The sequence below is a fragment of the Capricornis sumatraensis genome, chromosome 10 (assembly GCF_032405125.1).
Source record: "Capricornis sumatraensis isolate serow.1 chromosome 10, serow.2, whole genome shotgun sequence".
Taxonomy (NCBI): Eukaryota; Metazoa; Chordata; class Mammalia; order Artiodactyla; family Bovidae; genus Capricornis; species Capricornis sumatraensis.
In genome coordinates this window covers 14,561,746-14,583,502 of record NC_091078.1, presented here as the reverse complement: position 1 = coordinate 14,583,502, position 21,757 = coordinate 14,561,746, and the positions used below count along the sequence as shown (strand labels likewise).

At 46.3% G+C, this 21,757-nt stretch overlaps 1 protein-coding gene across 1 annotated transcript; it reads right to left on the bottom strand.

Annotated features, from left to right (window-relative positions):
• Positions 1-231: 231 nt before the first annotated feature.
• On the bottom strand, positions 232-21,234 carry DUSP29 (dual specificity phosphatase 29). Its single transcript, XM_068982735.1, has 3 exons — positions 21,035-21,234; positions 9,719-9,939; positions 232-476 (listed from the first exon to the last, which is right to left on the bottom strand). Exons 1-3 carry the CDS (start codon positions 21,232-21,234, stop codon positions 232-234), a joined length of 666 nt encoding a protein of 221 aa, XP_068838836.1.
• Between the last annotated feature and the right edge of the window lie 523 nt (positions 21,235-21,757).

Genomic DNA, 21,757 nt, shown 5'->3' with positions numbered 1-21,757 from the left:
TGCTGGGAACCCAGTCCGCGCCATTTGCAGGGAAGCCAGGCGCCGGGCTCGTCCCGGAGCCCGCTGTGAATGCCCCCCTGTTCACCAGCCCCCGGGAAGTTTAAGATTGATTGGAAGGAGTCAAGCTTTGGTTTCATGTCCCTTCTCTGCGACAAAGGAAGTCACGGGGCAGAGCTGTTTTCAGCCTTCCCTCTCCGTTCCCAAGCGTCCAGCTGGCCCCGCGAGGGGCCCCTACGGCTCCTGCTCACAGCTCTTCCCGGCGTCCTCCCCGTGCTGGGCCTGGCGCCTCTGCTGCACCAGCTGCCTGTCCAGTTCCCGGAGCTGCTTCAGAAAGCCCCGGTTGGGTAGGACACAGCGGTTCTTGGCCACTTGTCGGATGGCGTCCACCAGGGTCATGTTCCTGTGGATCATCAGGTAGGCCAGGACCAGAGTCGCCGACCGGCTGCGGCCCATGGCGCAGTGAACCAGGATCTTATCTGAAATGGAGAGGGGAGAAGAAAGACCCACATTGGAGAGGCAGGGTGGCCTGCAGGTTGGAGCGTACGTTTGGGGCTCAGGTGGAACCCGCTCAAATCCTGATCCCTCTCCCATATTGTAGGACCCTGGGCAACTTGTTGAGTGTCTGGGAGCCCCAGCTTCCCCATTTGTACAGTGGGAATACCATCAGTAATCTTCATTAGTGTCCTTGTAAAGGCAATTTGCTTAAAGCACTTGGTATACTGCTTGGCGCATATCAAAGGCCCACAGATGTTATCATTGCCTCCGTAAGGAGGAGGGAGGAGGGGTTGAAGTTGATGCTTCCTACCTGCCAAAGCGCCTCCAAGTGAAAGCTCCATCAGCGTGCAGGAGTAAAAATTTTATGATTTTTTTTTTTTTTTTTTAGTGCTCACTTGTAATTTCTTCATGTTTATAATATATTATTTATTTTCTTAGTGCTTATTTTGAATAGGGCAGCCAGTAGAGTTCAGATTTCAAAATGTATAATGTGGTGCCCACTGAAAAGTCTCCCTCCCACCAACTCCTCAGTTCCCCAAAGTGACAAGTATTACCAGATCTTCTTATGGAGAAGTATCTGTGCATATACATAGCAAAAACATACTTTTTTCTCTTCTTTCCTTGCCCAGAAGGTAGCAAATTTTACACACTTTTCTGTACCTTGCTTCTTCCATTTAACAGTGTGTCTTGGAGATCTTTGTATATCAGCCTCTGAAGAGTTCGCTCTTTGTTATTTTTTCTTGTTGCTGCACAGAGTTCCTCTGTATGGATGAACCATAATCCACTTTAAGCAGATGCACTCCATCCCTTCCATGACTGCAGGTGGATTGTGGAGAAATGCAGGCTTTCTGCACCATTTGGTGTCCTGATGCACTTAACCTCAGTAAGGAGAAAGTTACCCACAGTCCTAAGAGACAGAGGGCATGGTCTGTTTGTCATGGTATCTGTGAGCATCCACATGACCCAATCTGCCTAGAGAACCCTAGCCTATTCTCCTGCAGGCCTGGGTTCCAGAGTCAGTTCTGCTCCTAACTACCTGGGTTTGAGCTCCACTCAGCCTGTGGAGCCTCAGCTTCCTCAACTGTCAAAAGGGACAGCAACCTCAGGTCAGCTGTGAGCAAAATCAAGTCAGTAAAATTTACAAGATAAGATTTTTCAAAAATAATTTTACCATGTCATGTAGTACAACCACAGGATGACTGTTCTTACAGTCTGGATGATGAAATCGTCATCTAGACCAGTGGTTCTTTAAGCATGATTTAAGACCCTGGGGGTTCCCAGGATACTCTGAGGAGATCTATAGAGTTAACATTATTTTCAAAATAGTCCTATAGTGATATTTGCCTCATTCACTGCTTTGACTTTTGCACTGATGGTGCAAAGGCAAGGAGGAGGAATTGCTGGTGCCTTAGTGTGAATCACGGCAGAGGCACCGAACTAGACTAGTAATCGTTGCGTTCACCAGCAGGCACTCGTGGGGGAAAAACAAGCCAACTTCCCCTAAGAATATCCTTGATGAAGCAGCAAAAAATAATTTTATCAAATTTCAGCCCTTGGTTACACTTCTTAATATTCTATGTAATGAAATGGGATATACATCCAAAGCACTTAAGCTGCAAACCAAAGTACAGTTGTTATCACAAGGAAAAGCTTATGAGAGATTGAGTTGCAAGCTGAATTTTGCTAATTCAGCTTTCGGTGTTTCATGAAATACCATTTTTACTTAAAAGAATGAATGACAGAAAAACTATGGTAATTCAAACTTGGGTGTTTGGCAGACTTTTTATCAGAAGTGAACAAAGTGAGCCTGTCACATCAAAGAAAACAATTGACAGTATCTGTTTCCAGTGATAAAAAAGCAAGCTTTCAAGTAAAAATTAGAATTTTGGGAAAACTTGTATCTACCACTGTGAGATTGACAGTTTCACAATACTCTTAGGATTTTTCTGTTAAGATCAGCTGTGATATTAACAAATGTGTCTTTTGACAATGTACAATGAAAAATGTCAACATTTCGAAGATCTGCCTTACTCAGTGAATGAGACTTTCTGTGGGACCAATATGAGATATTACAGCATCATGATGGGTGAAAAAATCCATTCCAAGTTCAAGACAGACCAATGGATTTTCATGTAACAGAATATGACATTTATAGGTAGGGTTTCAAATCCCACATCACAACTCACCTTTAAGAAACTATCATTTGTCAAGTTTTGGTGTAATATCAAAGAAGAATATCCACAGTTTTCTGAAAAGGCTATTAACATATCCCTTCTTTCTCCAACTACATATCTGAGTGAGGTTGGGTTTTCTTCATATACTTCCATCAAGACACTGTATCACAACAGATTGTGTGCAGAAGCAGATATAAGAACCCACTTGGATTCTCTTAAGTCTAATATCAAAAAGACTTGCAAAAATGTAAAATAATGCCACGATTCTCCCTAACTTTATTTTGGAAAATGTAATTTTTTCATAAAAACATTGTTATATGCAGTTGGTTTACTTTATTATTTTTTAACGAATATTCTCAAATTTTTCAGTTTTTATTTCTAATAAAGATTGATAGAACTAACCTACATAAATAACAGCTCTTTGAGGCCTTCAGTAATTTTTAGGAGTGTGGAAGTGATCTGAAACTGTAAAATCTGAAAACTGGAGATCTAGAAGAATTTCCACTAGAAAAAAGCTCCCTTTGGTCACCGTCAATGGCAACAGCTGGGCCTGATGAGAAGCCACCATGAGAAGCAGCTTTCCATCCTTCAGGCCTCCGTTTGGCAGTGCTCTAGAGTAGAGCTCACAGAGTGCATCAACATGCTTTTATCTCATTTCATCCTTAATACAACCTTCAAGGTTTCATTATTCTCATCCCTGTTTTACAGATGGGGAAATAGCCTCAGGGAGGCAAAATGACTGCCAGAGGTCACCCAGAAAGATGGTGCCACCGCTGGAAATAGTTCAAAGCAATTTGTTGTTGAGACCCTCCTGCGCGGTGGCTCCTTGCTACTGTGCCCTGGCGATTAGCGTCTCTGGCTGTCCCCTGCACTGCCATACCACCATCTCAGTGCAGTGGTGGCCCTCTCCTGCGGTTCTAGGATCTGTTTGCTGGGGCCAGGCTTAAGCTGTGTGACCCCAAGGCTGTTCCGAAGTCTCAGGCCCCAGGCCTGGAAGGATGACCAAGGAGAAAGATGTTAACAGATGTCACTGGGTTTGTGGAGCACCGTCAGGAGATACGAAGAGCTTGGCAAAGAACACTTCTGAGGGGAGGCAGCTCTGTGTCCCCCTCATCCTCATCCCTCACCTCATGGGACTAAGCCCAAGATAAAATTGACAGTCAGTGGCGACAAGCAAGTGGCAGCGTCAGACAAGCAAAAGGGGTGAACTCTAGGCACCGAGATTCTCTCTTGCCACCTATGCGGGCTGGAGAGGCCTATATACCCTGCCCCACCATAGGAACCCCACTGGTGGCCTACACACACACGCTCGGAAGGAGCCTCATAGAGAACTTAATTTTACGCACATACACACACACACTGATTCGGAAGGAGCCTCATAGAGAATTTTATTGTGATTCATTTCCAAGAGTCTGCACAAGTTAACCAGACAGGCCTCCAATCCCGGTAGCTGAGCGGCAAGTGTGGCCGCCTTTTGCTTGTGCACCTTGGTTAGAAAGGCCAGAGGGCCAGAGCAGGGCTGGCTTCTTCAGCGCTGGGTGGGGTTTGGGGGCCGCTGGCCCAGCTCAGCGGCATGACTGTGCTCCCGGAGTGGAATGGCTACCTCTGGCATTCTAATCCCCACGGACTGTTCCGGAGGCTGCCTGGCTCCTTGCCAGGTCTGCTGATAACTAAAGCGTTTCTTCCTCTCCTGGCAAAAAGGGTAATTCTTTCTGTCATGACTAAAGACTTGAAACAGACGAAAGCTGTAGTTCATTAAGTCTTTAGGGAGCCTGAAGTCTGTTGAGTGGGAGAGAGGAAGGGGAGAGAAGGGGCAAGGAGCTGGAGCAGCTCCGCTCCGGCAGAAGCCCCTTCCCGCTGAACTTCAGTTTTACGACAGTAGCGCTAATGCCGGCTCAGCTGAATTTTGCTTTTACGACGGCAGTGCTGGTGCCGCCAGCCTCGTGAGCCTGGTGGGTCTCCTCGGGTAGAGGCCCAGTGTCTCAGGGCACTGCTCCCTCTGTTCTGGATCTCTTGCTAAGCAACACCCTTGTGGGCCCAGCCTTTCACAGCATGGCCCGCACCAGAGAAAGCCAGCGGCTCTCTGTGAGGTAGATGCCAGCCGGGGTTAGGACCCTGAGGGAAGGGATCATTGTCGGGATTGGCATTTTCTGGATCGGTGATTTTCTAACTCTTCTGTGTTACATCCTGTTGCCCCCTGGCATAAAATTCACAGCTAACACGGACATGGGCTCAGCCCACCCCGTATCTTCCAAGCACTTTGTGCATTTCAGTCAGTCCTCACAACAACCTGATAAGGTAGATGAAATCAGTGCCCCTGTTTTACAAAGGAGGCAGCTGAAGTGTGCGGAAGTGCTGTGTCTTAGTCACGCAGCTGGGAAGTGGCAGGACCTGATTCAAGCCCAGGCCACTGCCGCCAGAAACCTTAAAGGCTATAAAAGGGCCTCACAGGTATGTGTATATCAGACAAGAGTTTTACAAAGTAATTAGCACTTCTGCCACATGCCAGGCATGCTGCTGGCTTCTGTTCTTTCCTAATCTTTTGAAATTTTCAAGAAATACTAGTCACAGCCTCTAAATTGATTTCTCAGTCCACTGATAGGCCACAATTTATGTTTGAGGAATGATTTCGATTAAGCATTCCTCCTTTGACCTTTTACAAAAAAGGTGAATTCCCACAGTTTTATGAGGAAAAGTCAAATCCAGAATCTCTCGTTCAGTCACCTAGTCATGTCCAACTCATTGTGACCCCATGGATTGCCGCATGCCAGGCCTCCCTGTCCCTTAACATCTCCCAGAGTTTGCCCAAGTTCATATTCATTGCATTGTTGATGCTGTTCAGCCGTCTCATCTCTACTGTTTACCTAGTGGCGTGTTTTCGCTGGTGACCAGGAGGTAAGCCTTGGTCACTCAGTCATATAGGCCAAGACTGTTAATCACCAACTCATCCCATCCCATTCCCTCGGTTTGAGGGGTATGCCCTTTGTCTCCCACTCACTACCTTGGAACCTGCAGAGTTCCTTCTCCTCCCAAAATGGTCTGCACCCGTGGAAGTCCTCAGGAAAAGGATGTGTGGCGTGTTTTAGAACTGCCAGGCAGCAGGCCTGTTCTTGCTGCAGTGGGTCGGGAGACTCTTAAAACACCCTGAAAATCTTGGTCTGGTTAAAGCCAGAAGCACCAAAGAATCAGCTTCCTGCTCAAATGCAGACTTCATTTATTTATTCATACCTTCCTTATCCATAATAGATTTTAAGATGACTTCAAAAGCAGCCTATGGACTGTTTGTTTAAGAAAAAGAAAGGAAAGGAGAGTGGTGACACTAAGATCTGATCTTTAGAACCTCATGGTATCTGCCCTGGGATTTCTCAGAAGATTTCATTAAATTAAAACCACAGTAACTTAGCTCTGAGGATGCCATCCCAAGAGCAGAGAAGGCAGTCCAAACGGGGCTCCAGTGGCAGTATTTTGTCCGTACTTCTTTTTCTGATGAAGCATGATAATTCAGTTGTTTTAGATCCTACAACCAGCTGGAATGTCTCACCTTTCATGATATTTGTTGACCCCTTATACTGCAGTCACCAGATGCTCAAAATAGGGACGAAGGACTTCCATGAGGCCTGAGTGACAGAAGGGATGCCCATTGGCCTCTGATGAGCTCTGTGACCCTCACCGTGTCATGTGACTTCTCTGGGTCTCTGTTTCCCTAGCTCTCAGGGCAGAACACTGGACCCGATTATCTCCCAAGATTTTTCAGGAGTGACTGATGTTGCTTGGTGAGTTATTTTGGAATGGTCAGATCAAGGTTGGGTAGACATGGGGTGGGCCCCGTGGGGCTGACAACAGACCACAAGTACAGCTCTGCAGCACCACGAGGGATGCTTTTCTGCTTTCCAAAAAGAGACTGACTGTGAGGGGTGGTGTGGGAGACTGTGCACTAAGCTGAAGCTAAAGGAAGAACAGGAAAGACAGGAAAAAGACACGCCTTTGCCTTTTGGCCAGACTGTCCATCAACAGCTCTTACACCAAGAGTATAATAAGAAACATACGAGTGCATCTGGCTCTAGAATGCTACAGGAGCATCCTGTGGTTTTCCAGGGTGTGACAAGCCCCATCCAGGCAGCCTGCACATGTGCCATACAAGCTGAGCTCATACTGTCTCCACTACTGGAGTCTCTGATGATGCTAACTAGCATTTTATTTTGTTACTCTGACTACTCAGGGCACAGGTTACAAACTGACAGCCATTGGGTTTCTTTTGTTTGGTCTTTGCAGCATTTTAAGAAATTTTCAACTTGTTGCCAACAACACTTAAAATTTGAGCAGTTTTATGTTAAAATCCAGGTTGGAAACTTTTCCTGTAAAGTCAGATCTACCACATCAGCACTGATTCTCACAAGATGATCGCTGGCTGGGACTGAGTCGCAGTTGTGCCCTGTGGAGGGAATACGGGGCTCTTGGCTTAACCATAAGAACCCCCTCCCTGCACCCCGTGGCCTCCCCCACAGCCAGTGTCATTCATTTATGGCATCTGCCTGGGTCCTGAAGGGTTGGTATTTGAGCCCTCAGCTTGAGGAAGTCTGTAGATATGCAGATACAAAGGGCACAGAGAAAGGAATCAGTCCTCCCACCTGATAACAGGATCCTGTCCAGTCCTGCTCCCCACCCCCAGCCAGCTGGTCTAGGCTCACACTCCCTGCATGTCCTCTGACCTGCGGATATGCTTTTCTCTCTTGATGCTTTCTTGGCTAGCATGATGCTTTTGGCTGTACCATCTACCTGTCACAATCCACACTCTGAGATCTGCCCAGGCATAAGCATATAACCCCATAGCCCATTCTTTCCTAATTCAGCAGTGAGTGGGGGCAGACTCTAAAATGGCATGTCAGGAACTGGGCTAGCTGTCCTATGCGTGTATCATGCCACTGAAGTTCAAAGTTGGAATGTCTTTTTTCCTTTTTTTTTTTTTTTTAACCCCTGTGGGGATTGGAAACTTTATTATGATGATATGCACGTGCTGGTGTGGTTATGTGCTTCATGGTGCGCGACCTTTCTTTATCAAACACATCTGAGAGCCTGCTGTGTGCCAGGTTCTAGGCTAAGTGCTTTTTGTGGGTTACTGTTGATCCTCATTATAACGTTTCAAGGTAAATATTTTCATCACTGGATGGAGAAACCAAGGCTTAGAAATCACATTGTTAGTAAGTTGTGCATCATGAATTTGAAAGCAGCTCTGTCTTCTCTGAAGCCAGGCCCCTTCCATTAAGGGGATGGTTGAAGATATAGTAATGGCAAGTTGAGCACATTAAACAGAATCAGAAGGATCGGGTGGTTGAATCTTTTTGTTTTTTAATGTCAAATATGTTTTCAGTTAACTTCAAATACTGTAAGGCGAATTTCACCTTATGGTGATGAGTCAGAGCCCAGTTGCTTTTTGATCCTGCTTGGAAACCCAGAATGTGCCCAGCACAGAAAGATGGTCCATAAATAGACTCATAAAAAGGATGACTTTGAAATGAGGCATCCCCTAAGACAAGCACTGCAGCTCCGTGTTTTGTTTTGTTTTGTTTCCCCCCTCACTCTGACATTGCTTTCTGAACCAAAATAAAAAACAAGATCTGAGACTCTCCAGCAGGCGTGGCCTTGGCCCAGCTGTAAGTTGCAGTTTCTGCAGCAGGCTAGTTGGTCAGTCAGTGAGCCTCTTAATTCCAACTACTTGCGGCCAGAAAGACTTAGTAACTGTATATTCCTGAATTATGTGATGACTCCATAATTCAGTGTGTGACACATGGGGCTGAAGTCAGAGCACAGATCAAGGACTTGAAGCCCCTCTGACCTCTGTGGAATGCCACTGAAACGCAACCTGCAGTCATCATGGAATATTATCTCACCCGGATGCATACCTACACTGTGCCCTTCTCTCGAAAATAGCCTTGCAGCCTTTACCTGGATTAGGGCAGCTAAAACTGCATTTGGAGCACAAGGACTAGCACCGTGATTTTTAAAGATGGTTATTAATTAACCTTGAAAAACTGGGACATTATGAGCGTAAAACTCAGATTCTCATAGTTTGGCACTTACAAACAATAACTTGTCAGCTTTCATTTTTTTCTTGAAAGCCTCATCCTTTAGTTTTAAAAATTCAAATATAGTTGATTTACAATATTGCATTAATTTCTGCTGTACAGCAAAGTGGTTCGGTTATACACGTATATATAGTCCTTTTAAATATTCTTTTCCATTATGGTTTCTCATAGGATATTGACTATAGTTCGGTGTGCTTTACAGTAGGGCCTGGTTGTTTATCCATTCTATATATAAAAACTTCCTTCTGCTAATCCCGACTTTCCATTCCATCCCTCCACCAAGCCCCTCCCCTCCCCCTTGGCAACGGTCAGTTTGTTCTCTATGTCCAAGAGTCTGTTTTGTAGATAGGGTCATTTCTGTCATATTTTAGATTCCACGTGGAAGTGATATATGGTATTTGTCTTTCTGAGGTTGTCAGCTTTCCACAGGAGAGTTCACTAGACTGAATATGACTGGGGTGGGAGGATGGGAGAGGCGGGTATGAGCTAGGCTGCAGAGCAGGAGAATTTGAAGTCTCTCTATTTCCACTCAGATTAGCTCCCTAAGGTTTTTCTAGCATCGAGGCCCTTGGCTATTAGTCTGGTTTGGACCCAGGCACAGTTAGCATCTTGGCAGCACCCCAGCTTTGAGGGCTTCCAACCAACCCTGGCGTTCAAAGGATGGCTGCTGTGCCTTAGGGAAGAGAGACTCAGGCCTAAGACCTCTCCTCTGAGCCCTCCCGACTTCCCATTAGCGGCAACCAAGTCCGAACCCCAGCAACTACAGCACCAATCAGTGAGGCTCAGAGACTCCAGGGGGTCCGACATTTCCAGCTACGCTGGCAGGGCAGAATTTGAGAAGGGAGCTTGCTTTAAGCGTGCAGATGCCTCTTCCCACCAGGGTGAGGGGCGGGGCCGTGGACTGGGGGCGGGGCCTCGAGGTGGCCGGGGGCGGGGGTGGGACCACGGGCAGCGAAGGTCTCTTACTGTGATCATAGCGGAGGGCAGCGTCAATGAAAGCGGCAGCTGGGTAGAAGAAGACGCTGAGGTCAAAGGTGGGCAGGTCATCGGCCTCGACGCCATGATACTCAATGGCCATATCACGGTAGTAGTCGGGCCCCGTGTCCACGTTCCAGCGGCCGTGGGCAGCGTTCAGCACGTGGGTGAAGCCTGCCTTCTGCAGCCCATAGCGGTCCAGTGCGGTTGCCCTGGGTGTGAGAGAGAGAGAGGCTTGCAGGCAGAGCCCTGGCCAAAATCGGGGGAAAACTCGAGCTCAGTCCACGGGTTTTTGCCATCAATTCTAGCTTCTAAATAGGCCTAGCCGCTGAAATGAAGGACTTCCCTTGTGCAATCCCTGCTCCTGCTGACCCCCTGGCTGCTTTGCCTTTTTTATATTTCTGGTTCAGCAGTTTAGAGAAGGTGGAGAGTGGGCAGCCTTTTCATTTGTACATTCACTCTTTCATTCTCCAAATACAGAAGAACTTGGTGCTGGACACGCCAGTGGTGGCAGGAGTGGACTGTCAGCTGCCAGATCTCCTCTAAGGCCATCAGAATAAGCTGTTCATTAGGCCAAGCTGAATAAGTGGAAGGGAGAGGGCCACCTCCACAGAGCCTCAAGAGACCCCTTAAAGCAGCCTCTCCTCTGAACCCTTGGATATTTCTGGGGTTTGAAGGGTGAGGTTCAAATGAATGGTTGAAAATGGGTCATTCAGTGTGAGGATATGGCAAAATTCTTGATCATGATGTTCAGGAGATTGGTGAACACTATACAAACTCTTTGCTTTGATAAGTAAATCATTGCCTCATTGGGCGAAGCACTGTTCTGTTGTTTAAGCAGTCTGTTGTTGGAACTGACTTTAGGAAGTTCCTGAAGCCAACAGTGAGATTATTTTCTCATTTATAGCCTTATCTTTCTAGGCAAGATTTTTCATTAACAAAGAGTAAAGTCGTCCTAAAGTAGGTGGCCTTGGAACATGGACAGAGAAAGCAGGAGTTATCATTCCTTGAAGGGCTAGGAAATACTTTATTGGAAAGAGGGTTTTGAGCCTGCCTTACTATAGGTATCAGCACTTGGTGAAGGAGGAGAAGAGGGAGACATGGGCATGCCAAGCCAAAGAAATAGCACAACCTAAGGGATGGAGGCTGGAGATAATGAAAGCCGTTCAGGAAATGAACCTACTGTGTGCCAAGCACTGTCCTGAGTACTGATGCTGCAGCCGTGAGCAGGTAGTCAAGGTGCCTCGGGAAGCTTAGATTCTGGGGAAAGCAAATAAATGAATGATCCATTTCAGATAGCAGTAAGCTGTGCAGAATCACTGTGGTCCTGCTTTAGGTAAGGTGATCAGGGAAGGTCCCTGCCGGGAGGTGGCATTTAAACTAAGACAAGCAGGTGATAGGGGCCTAGGCAGGGGAAGAGGGGGAGGGAACATGTTTTATTCAGGCAGAGGCAAAAGCAAGTGCTAAGAACAGAAGGGAGACTTGTGTGGCTGTAATCACAAGGGTGGTAGTAGCACAAGAGGAAACCAAAAGCGGGGGCTGGGTCACGGTGGACCCTGGAGGTCATGGGGGAGATTCTGGAATTTATGATTGGTATGGTAGGATGCCGCATGCTACAGAGGCGTTTAAGGAAGAGGTGAGTGCTGTTTACTTCTTAAAGATCAGTCATGCATGGAGATGGATTGAAAGGAAGCAAAAAATAGAAGTGAGGCTCTCTTTTGGAGGTGTCACAGTCACGTGGTCAAGGGAGGAAGGTGGTTGGACTGGGTCACAGCAGACTTGCTGATGGATTGGGACTAGGGGAGGAAGGAAGGGACTGGTTTGGGCAGAACATAAGATATGAGAGGAGAGGAGAGGAGAGGAGAGAAAGGTCTGGAGAGGGAGTGTGGGATCTGACCATGGGGTGCCTACAAGTCAGAATGTGCATTTGGGGGTTGAGAGGAGCTTTTCTGTGTTTGAGGTGGGTGATCCCATCTGAGCTCTGAGATGACATCTCCCTCAACAGCGCAAAGTCCACTTCTGCAGCTCAGGGAAGAGGTGACAAGGTCTGGAACCGTGACAGTAAGAGACCAAAAAGTGGCACTGTGCTCCCGCGGAGGGCTCATCTCCAGGCCATTGGTAAGAGGATCTGGACAGAAGTGAGCGTATTGGATGCCAGCGTGGATCAACACCCTGCACCTCCATGCAGCAGAAACACATGCCAAGGGCCCCGCATCTATCACTGGTTTCCTGGGGCTTTTTGTTGGTCATGAGAGGAACCCCAGTTTAGAAACGAGCAAACAGACCATGGGAACAGAGGCATAGGGAGGTGTGGAGCTCCACCAAGCCCCCCAGCTGGCTTTTGGGGCTGCCATGCTGACTACGAAACACATTATGCTTTCAATTTTTCCTCAGAAGGGTCTGTTTTTCATTTTTCTCCTCGCCCCAAAGTATGTATACAACAAACATTATGCTTTTGGGATGTAGATCTGTGCTCAATTAAAGCCTCCACTAATGCAGTCCATCTTGCCGAGTAGCAATCAACCTCACTTTGAGGTTGAGCTCAGTGGAAAAATTAAAATTAACTGTCCTTGACAGGAAGTTCCTACCCACCGTAAAGACTGGTCTCTCTGGGTTCTGCAGCTGGGTTTCAGTATAGTCAAATGGCAGTTTGAATAAATAGCAATTTGCACTTTGCTCTTTTGGGGGTCAAGGATCAAGGTAGATACACAACAAGACTTGTTTCATGACACGTCCACTTTCACCCCTCCCTCCCAGAGCTGGTTTTTGACTGTGTCTGAAAGAGAGAAGGAAGTTCATGGGGAGGATTAGACCTGGTGGGTATCCTGAGGCCTGTTGCGGGTCTTTGGGCTCTGTGGCTCCCTGGGCCCAGAATAGGGGGTGATGTCCTCACGCACCCCTCTGAAGATTTCCCCCAGCTTGACTTACTCTGAGTCTAGGTGACGGCTCAACGGCAGCAAGGGGATTTGCAGATACATAAAGTGACTCTTAGTAGACAGCAGCTGTTTTGGAGGCAGGTCCCCAGTTGGCCTAGACACCCAGCTCATCTGTCGCTGGGATGATTGGAGGGTGTCACTGGTGGGATTGGAGGGTGCCGCTTGGCACTGTGTTGTTTTATTTTCTTAACTTTCAGGGCCATCTACTCAGATATGTGGGAAAGACTAAGAAATGTGCCTCTGTTGAAGGAGAAAAGCTCAAAAAAAAAAAAAAAAAAAAAAAAAACCAGGGTTAAGAAATTACTCCTAGAATCTAGGTCATGCAGCGGCCTTAGTTTCTGGTTGTTTAAGAAAAATCCTAGATGTTGGTAATCTGTTCATTTTAAGTGTCAGCTAATTACAAAACTAACACATGTTCTCTGTAGAACATGGAAGACAAACATGCTCCCCCAACACAAAAACACACGTATTTCTACTCCTTAGAGATAAGGACTATTTGCCTTTTGAAATAAGATCTTCCAGTTGTTTTTCCATGCATATATTTGTATATTCTATTTAATGGTTGGGGGTAATATGGTAATATTATGATAATGGTAATACCACATATACAGTTTAAAACCCTTGCATGGTGATATACTGTAAACATCTTATTATGTCAGCATACAGCCTTCAGTAGCTGCATCCTGTTCCCTTCCATAGATAAACCTCAGTTTTCCCTCCTCAAGTCCCTAGCTTTGACATTTATGTTCTCTCTCTCTGGTCTGTCTCTCTGTCTGTATCCTGGGGAGAGAGTAGTGGTTATTATAATAAGTAACTATAAACAAACAACTTGCTGTATCTTTGAGCACATCTCTGTGTCCTTGGGAGACATTTTTTTTGAAGTGGAATTGCTGGGCCTGAGTGTTTTGAACACAACTGATACTTGTTACTAAATTGTCTTCTAGAAAGCATGTTCAAATTTACATTCTGATTTTTGCTCATTGCTAATTTCATAGATAAAAAAAGGTGTCTTGTTTTTATTAATTTATTTCAGCGATGCGATTGGGCATGTTCTCTTTCATTTGTTGGACTTGTACAGTTTTACTTTTTTAAAAATTTTTTAGCTATGCAGTGTGGGATCTTAGTTCCCCTATCAGGGATCAAACCAGCACCCCCTGCATTGGAAGAGCAGAGTTTTAAGCATTGGGCCACCAGGGAAGTCCCCTGTACAGTTTCGCTTTGAAAGAACATTGTTATATCCCTCTATTTGACCCAGTTCTCTTTGGCACTTCTCCCTGTCTTGTGAACCTCTGGCCTCAAATGTGGATTCTGAATCTGGTTTGGAGGGCCAGGGAAGCGACTCTCTTCTCCTGGGGTCCAGTTTCCTCAGAGACCTTCCCTCCCTTCCTCCTTCCAGCCCCTCGCAGTTTCTCCAGGAAACTTGCTTCACCCAGCACCCCTTCCACCTTGAGGAGTGACAGGAGCAGTCTCCTTGGACAGAGCTCCCGGCATCCTGCTTTTTCAGACCCCTTGAGGCCTTGTTGATTCCCGTCCTGCATACCTCAGCCCCTGCCCAGAAGCCCGTTTCCCACAGGTGTGTGTTCTCACAGAGGGGAGGAGGGACATCACGTGCATCTACACATCTGCGCCAGCCGCCCACCAGCCGCTCCCGTGTTGCCAGGATTCTGCCCTGGGCGTTGATGAACGTCCACTACTGATGGGGAGGTTCTGCATACCCTCACATGTGAGGACCTGCTGATTACCCACACCTAACTGTGGATTCTGTCATTTTTTGATGCCTGTGACACATGCTGGCTTCCCTGGTGGCTCAGTTGGTAAAGAATCCGCCTGCAATGTGGGAGACCTGGCTTCGATCCCTGGGTTGGGAAAATCCCCTGGAGGAGGTCACGGCAGCCCACTCCAGTATTCTTGCCTGGAGAATCTCCATGGACAGAGGAGCGTGGCGGGCTACAGTCCATGGGACTGCAAAGAGTCAGACACGACTGAGCAACTAAGCACAGCACAGACACACACTGGTGAGTGTGACCCTGCTTGTTGCAGTGGCAGGTCATTTTGAGAGCATGACCCTGATGGTGACCTTCTTCTCTGGAGTCTTAGCCACGGCTGCTCCTTGCAGGTGAATTGTATACAGGCACAATTGTAGTTTTTGGTCTCCTTCAATTCATCTGATATGAAGGCAGAATTCACTAGCTGTCTGTTTTCTGGGTGTTCCTGTTACTTGCCGATGATGAAACTGTTGGGCTACGAGGCCCTGCAGAAAGCACAGGGCACGCAGGTGTAGTTTGTAAGCTTAAACTGCTGCATGAACCAGAACAACGAACCTCTGGGACCCTCAGATTTCTTTATTTGTTAAAGAGGACCAATTACATTGGCAGTACTTTCCTTGCAAGATTCTTGAAGAGTTGAGTGATGTTGATGATATTCAAGTTTCTTTGAAAGGTTAAAAGATAAATTCTGAACAAAGAGGAGGTAGCAAGCAACAGGAAGATGTACAACGGAATTTATCGGTGGTTATCTCTGGGTAATGGGGTTGTAGGGAATTTTAATGGTCTTCCTTTTGTCTGTGTTGTGTAAGTTTTCAGTAATGAACGTGTCATATAGTCAGTGTTTAAATATATGCCAGGATTTTTATTGACATTCTATCCTTAGTTCTCAGGAGAGATTGACTGTCGCAAGGACCTAAGGTGGTCTCTGTGTTTTTAACTCCTTAGGAATCTCTCCATCATCTTCCCCACCCCACTAGGCTCTAGGCCTCCAAGGATTGAAGCTAAATGGGAAAAGACAATGTGTAGAAGGCCTGGTTTCAAAATATACCGTTGTATTAATGATTAGACAAGGCATTTGGCTAACCGTGAAAGGAAATGGTTGGCATTGCCGGGGGCCTTTGCTTAAAGTACTGCCACCCAGTGTGAGAAGGCCCAGTAGGGGCAGGACCATTGGCACCTCTCCCCTAGCGCCTTGCCCATGACTGGTGCCCAGCTATGCTTAGTTGCCTTGGGTGCTTGGAGGCTCAGAGTCCAGATTTTCTGGTTCTTTCAGGTGACATTCAGCATGTTAGACTGTCAACCTTGGCTGTGTTTTCACTGCATCCTAGTCTAGCCATGGCCCACCCTAAAAAAAGACAGTTAAATTTTAGCTCTACTTGGTGCCTCAAGGCTGAATTAGTTCTTTCTTTTTGAGGGGAAAGGTTGGAGCTGTCCGGGTACACCAGTGAGAGGTCCTGTCTCGATCTGAGGACTGTCTCAGCCATTGCTTTGCCTTCACCTCAGCCCCTGATGCTGGGAAAGATTGAGGGCAAGAGGAGAAGGGGGTGACAGAGGTTGAGATGGTTGGATGGCATCATTGACTCAATGGATGTGAGTCTGAGCAAACTCCAGGAGATAGTGTAGGACAGGGAATCCTGGTGTGCTGTAGTTCATGGGGTCACAAAGAGTCAGATACAACTTAGCGACTTAACAACTCTCTCCAGCATCTTTGACCAACCAACTTTGGAGATACCTCTGGCTTCGGAGGCTGATGGTCTGCTTGGGAGCAAAAAGGAGGAGAGAGAGAGAGAGACCCCTTGGCAAGCGAGCTCAGGCTGAGTGGGGCAGATGCAGGCGGTTGAAGAGTCAGGCTTGATGGGGAGAGGCTGCTGGCCGTCGATGACCCTAAAAGGCAGACCTTGGAGGCGACTGTAATTTTAATAAAAATAGAGTCCCCACCATTCAAGCAGCAGAGCAACTTCACAGAGCCCTGGCGCTGGCTCACAGGACTGCCTCTGTTGTGAGAGGGAGGAGAGATTTCTCAATGTTGCCTTGCTGTGGGAAGCCTGTCCTGCCTGGGAATTTGCAGTCACTTTGACTGTAGCCAGGATACTTGCCCTCCTGCTGACTGTCAGGGAGAAAAAAGAAAAAAAGATTTTGCTAAGCAAATGAAAGATGTGAATGAGAATAAAGTTAGAATATTTAAATTACAGGAATTTAGTGCTTTCAAGCATCCTGAAGCACTTGTGAAGCACCCATTTAGGGACTGCTGATTGATAAGAGGTGATGAATTATTCTTATCTCATCATTGATGCCAGTCCCTGATTCTCTGGAGGGCAACACTTGGTTAACCTAATTTGAATCTAATTTGAATGACTTAAAAGTAATAAAACAAGTATGTGCTTGAGCCTAATAAAGCCTAATTTATTTAATAAGACATTTCTTAAAGAATTTTACTTCAGAGCTGGAAGGGACCTTTGAAATTATCCCTTTATTTTACAAATAAAGAAACTGAGTCCCCGAACAATAAGTTGCTTTGCCAAAGGCCACACAGAGTGGCCACCCACGCTGGGGGCTTGAACTCTCTGCCTCAATCCCCGCTGGATGGCTTTTGCTGTTCTCCACACTGTCCCTCCAGTTCCTACTTGGAGATTCAGACCTCCTACCAAGGCGTGGGAGAGGGTGGCTGTGCCTTGAGCCCTTGAGGGAGGAAGACTTCTCCATGAGGACATCCAAAAGGTGGCTGCCTAGGGGCGCCTACCGACCCAGCGCTGGGCCAGCGCGCTTCACATCAACCACATCGCTGTCCCACCTGTGACCTCTGCTCGCCAGGCTGTGGTGGTATTGGGCAGGGCAGGGGAAGGGGTTGCATCTGTGCCCTCCCCAGGCTGGTAAGCAGTGGGAACTTGGAGTCACCAGGCATCCCATTTGGTGATCCCCTTGGGATAAGCTAGGCTTGAGAAAAGCTTCAGAAATTCTGGAACCCACAGGCTTGTAGGGCTTTGATGTGGCACTGCCCCCTTGGGCCTTTGGCCACCTGGGTCCCTGGGTCCCTGGAAGGTCCCTGTGGAGGGAGCTGTCTGGAGGAGGCCCATTAGGAGGGAGGGACCTTCCTTCCAACCTGGCCTTGGGTTTATGATAGCATCTCATGGGAGAAATGTGACTGGGGGTGTTTTCTATCCCAGGGCTGCCCTTAACACACAGGGACCCTTAGTGGCAAAGTGTGGTGACTGTTCTTTACCTTCTTCTCACACTGTGAGGTGAGTTTCCAGAACCTGCCTGATCTCTAATAGTTCACACTCAGTGCTGGAAACTGAGCTCAGCATCCGATATATTACACCATCGAACCCACATCTCATAGGTAAAGAAATCTAAGCTCAGAAAGCTTGAGTGACACGCCCAAGGCCACATAGGAGTCAGTATTTGACCCAAACATTGTGGCTCCTGAGCAAATGCCCAGCCATCCTATTCTTGAGGTGAGAGGAGGGCAAAAGAGTGAGGTGCTTCTTGGGGATCAATCTGGTCCTTCCCCCATTTATGCCATTTTTAAGGGTCAAATCTAAGGAAATAATCTTAAATATTAAAAATATATTTATACCTAAAGATGTCCACTGCAGCATTATTTATAAAAGCAAGAACATGAAAATGACTGCTATATCCAACAGTAGGAAAAGTGGTTAGATAAATGATAATTATGTCTATCTGATATATATAATTATAGTTATTATAATTAAGTATATGAGAAGCATATAAAAAGGGGAAAGGTTTTGAATGATGCTGTGTGGAATAAAGACAAAGATAAAATGAATAATCCATATGATTGCAACTATTTTAAACCAAAAGTAGCATATAGACAGTCTAAGAGGAAATTGCTACAGTATTAACAGGAATGGCTTTGGAGTGGTGGACTTCAGTGATTATTCTGGGAGATTGAAAAGTTTTCTTTAACACGAAGCACTGTCTTATTATTAAAGCTAATCTTTTTTAGTGCTTACTCTGTACTTGACACCACACTAGCATTTGTCGTTGTTGCTGTTGTTCAGTCACTCAGTCGTGTCTGACTCTGCGACCCTGTAGCACACCAGGGTTGCCTGTCCTTCACTGTCCCTCAGAGTTTGCTCAGACCCATGTCCATATATTATCTCAATCCATACACCCTTATGAAGAGAGTTCACTGGTCAACATATTATACCTAAGGAAATGAAGATGTCTATAATTTTATATGGTGAGTTTATATTACCTTTAAAATAGGGAAGCAGTATATTTACTATACTTATTTAATAATATTAGAAGATATTCAGATCCCCCCCACACACCTTTTATTGCTACTTCCGTATTAAACGTTGTTGTACATATATCCTTATGTATTGGTACTCTTATTTCTGTGTGTTTCATTTCTTAAAGTGATATTTGGAGTCACAGTGTGTGCATGCATTTTTTATTTTGAACTAATCCTAGACTCACATAAAAGTTGCAGAAATAGGGACTTCCCCGGTGGTCCAGTGGTTAGGATTCCATTCTTAACTGCTGAGGGCTCAGATTCAGTCCCTGACTGGGGAACTAAGATCCCACAAGCCGTGCAGTGAAAAAAAAGTTGCAAAAGTAGTACAGAGATTATTTGGCAGGAAAAAAAATAAAATACTAATACATGCTTCAACTTGGATTAACCTTGAAAACATTACGCTAAGCGTAAGAAGCCAGTTGTGAAAGGCCACTGATGTGAAGTTCCAGGTTAGGTAAATTCATAGAAAGGGAGAGCAGGCTGGTGGTTTCTCAGGCTGGGGGAATATGGGGAATGGAGTGTGATTACTTAATGGGTTTGGGGTTTCCTTTTGAGGTGAGGAAAATGCTTTGAAATTAGATAGTGGTTGCACAGCTCTGTGAATATAATAAAACCACTGAACTGTATACTTTAAAAGGGTGAGTTTTACGGAATGTAAGTTATATCTCAATAATGCTATTATTTTTTAAAAAGTAAACAATGAAGACCCTGTTTCGGACAGCCCAGGTTCCCCTAATGTTCACAACTGAGAGATGATGTGATAAATTATGGCACACCTATGCTAAGGAAGACTGAAAGTACAGAATCATTTAATTCCTTTTTTCCTGCTAAAATTATTTAAAAGAAATAAAAATCCTTTAAGTGTTTGCATATGTTTCCTTCTGTTTGCCATGATATACATAAAGTGAGCTTAATTCTGGTTACTTAGGGCAGAATTAAGAGAGGACAAAGGGAGATTATGCAATTTGTTTTTAAAACTCTCTGTTTAGTTTAATTTAGTGTAAAAGGGCATATAATTTTTTTGTAACTTTTTCCACTTAAAATTACTAAGGAAAAAAGAGGGATGCTGCCTCTGGATATCCCATGACTAGACACTTTTAAGCAGCAGTTATTGAAAATCACATATGAATGGGTCCTGTGCCATCTGACTCCTTGGAGAGGTGAGTTGTAAACTGGAATCCTGGGGGGTGGAGGGAGGAGCAGGAGTGCTAATCAGGATGAAAGCTTATGAGTTAGGCAAAACTGCATTTGAATCCCAGCTCTCAGCCGCTTACCAAGCTGTGGACCTTGGGCCCGTTATTTAGCTGCTCTGTGCCTCGGTTTCCTTATCTTTAAAATGGGAGTAATGAGATGACCTCTCATTGGGCTGTAGTGAAAATAAAGTGAGATCACTCATGCAAGATGCTTAGCACAGTGCCGGGCACATAATAGTCAGTAAGTGATAGGTATTACTATTATTATTTTCCTTCTGGCTCAGTGGTAAAGAATTGCCTGCCAGTGCAGGAGACACAGGTTTGATCCCTGGGTTGGGAAGATCCCCTGGAGAAGGAAATGACAACCCACTCCAGCACTATTCTTGCCTAGGAAATCCCATTAACAGAGGAGCCTGGCATGGGGTCGCAATAAGTCAGACATGACTTTTCATGACCACCACCACCACCACCAACATTAGTGTTATCACTATTATTATTTACAGTAGGCACTTCCCATTTTTTTGAAGAGTGGGGCCTGGTGGCTATAACAATCGAAAGCAAGAGACAGTGACCTCAACTTTGCTAGGTCTGCCACACTTCCTGATACAGAGGGTGATGTGCTCTTATGCCACCCACCTGAGAACTGACTTTATTCTTGCTTGTCTTATCCTCAGCTAAAAGCAGACTACATTTCCTAGCCTCTCTTGCAGCGAGGAGCAGGGGAAGTCTTTGGTGGAACTTCCCTTTGGGAAGATGGCCTTTTCCTCTGCCTTCCCATGGTCTGGATCCTACAGTTGGTGACAGAGCCCTACTAGCCATGTCAGGTCATGAAGCAACCTTGAAGAAGGAAGCCACACCTGGGGGATGGCGGGGCCCAGGCATGGGAGCCTGAGCTGCTGATGACCCTGGAGTCGCCATGCCAGCCTCAGCTCTCCTTCCTCTGCACATCTTTTATGTGAGACACACCAGCCTCTATCTTGCTTAAGCCCCTTTTCTGAGTTTTCTGTAATAGGAAAATAAACCTAGTCCTAACTGATAAAGAGTTCTCTCAGAACCAACCTGGAAAGCAAGAGCTCATGGTGGGAAGGTAGCAAGGGCTGTGACCTGGGAAGGGCTGGCTACCAAACATGAGGCTGAATCTGGGCACTTACTCATCACCGATGTAGAGCTTGGGCCAGACCTCATTGACGTGCGTGTACTGGGGACTGCCTTTCCAGAAGAGACGCTCCAGCTCGAAGGCTCCAGGAGTACAGTAATCCTCAGCCTCCCCCTCCTCCTCCACCTTCGGCAGCAGCTTCTTGGCAGATGGGTAGACGTTCTTGAGGCCTGTCTTTGATTCTCCAGATGTCATTTTGGAGCCAAGGGATTTTCTTTCCTTTCTGCAGCTGGTCATGAGAGAGGATCAGGGTTGGGGTTAGCAGGGACAGAGTTGGGTAAAAGCTGATCTGAAGACGTGGCAGGAACTTCCCTGGCTTGCTCTGATCCTCCTTCCTTTTCCCAGGTTACGGAGGTCAACAAGGAAGGTCATGATGGCAGTTAAACAACACTTTCCCGACATTCCAGGCCCCTGCAGAGCAAGCATGCTGCATGCCCTCTGACATGGGCATATGCTGCAGACCCAGGACAGACTTTGGGTCTAAGAAATCCCTGCAGGCAGCCTGTTCTTTGCCATCTTTCTTTTAGATTTTTACCCCTTTGTTGGTGCCTACTCTTTCCTTTATGTGACTGGAGTCTGCAGGCTGAGGCCATTTGAGCATGAACAAGATGGCCCAGAAGGTCCCTGGCCTTCCATACCCATGGTATTCAGTGTCTGCAGAGAACTGTTGACCAGGGGAAAGGGCACATCTGGGGATCCAGAACCTGTGAGGTCTGGG

What these genes read in the sequence shown, in the direction of transcription:
- DUSP29 (XM_068982735.1), bottom strand. Translation starts at nt 21,234, where the DNA reads ATGACATCTGGAGAATCAAAGACAGGCCTCAAGAACGTCTACCCATCT. An exon ending in AAGCTCTACATCGGTGATGA is followed by an intron (nt 9,940 to 21,034) that starts GTAAGTGCCCAG and finishes TCTCACACCCAG; the next exon opens with GGCAACCGCACTGGACCGCT. An exon ending in TGCCCTCCGCTATGATCACA is followed by an intron (nt 477 to 9,718) that starts GTAAGAGACCTT and finishes TCTCCATTTCAG; the next exon opens with ATAAGATCCTGGTTCACTGC.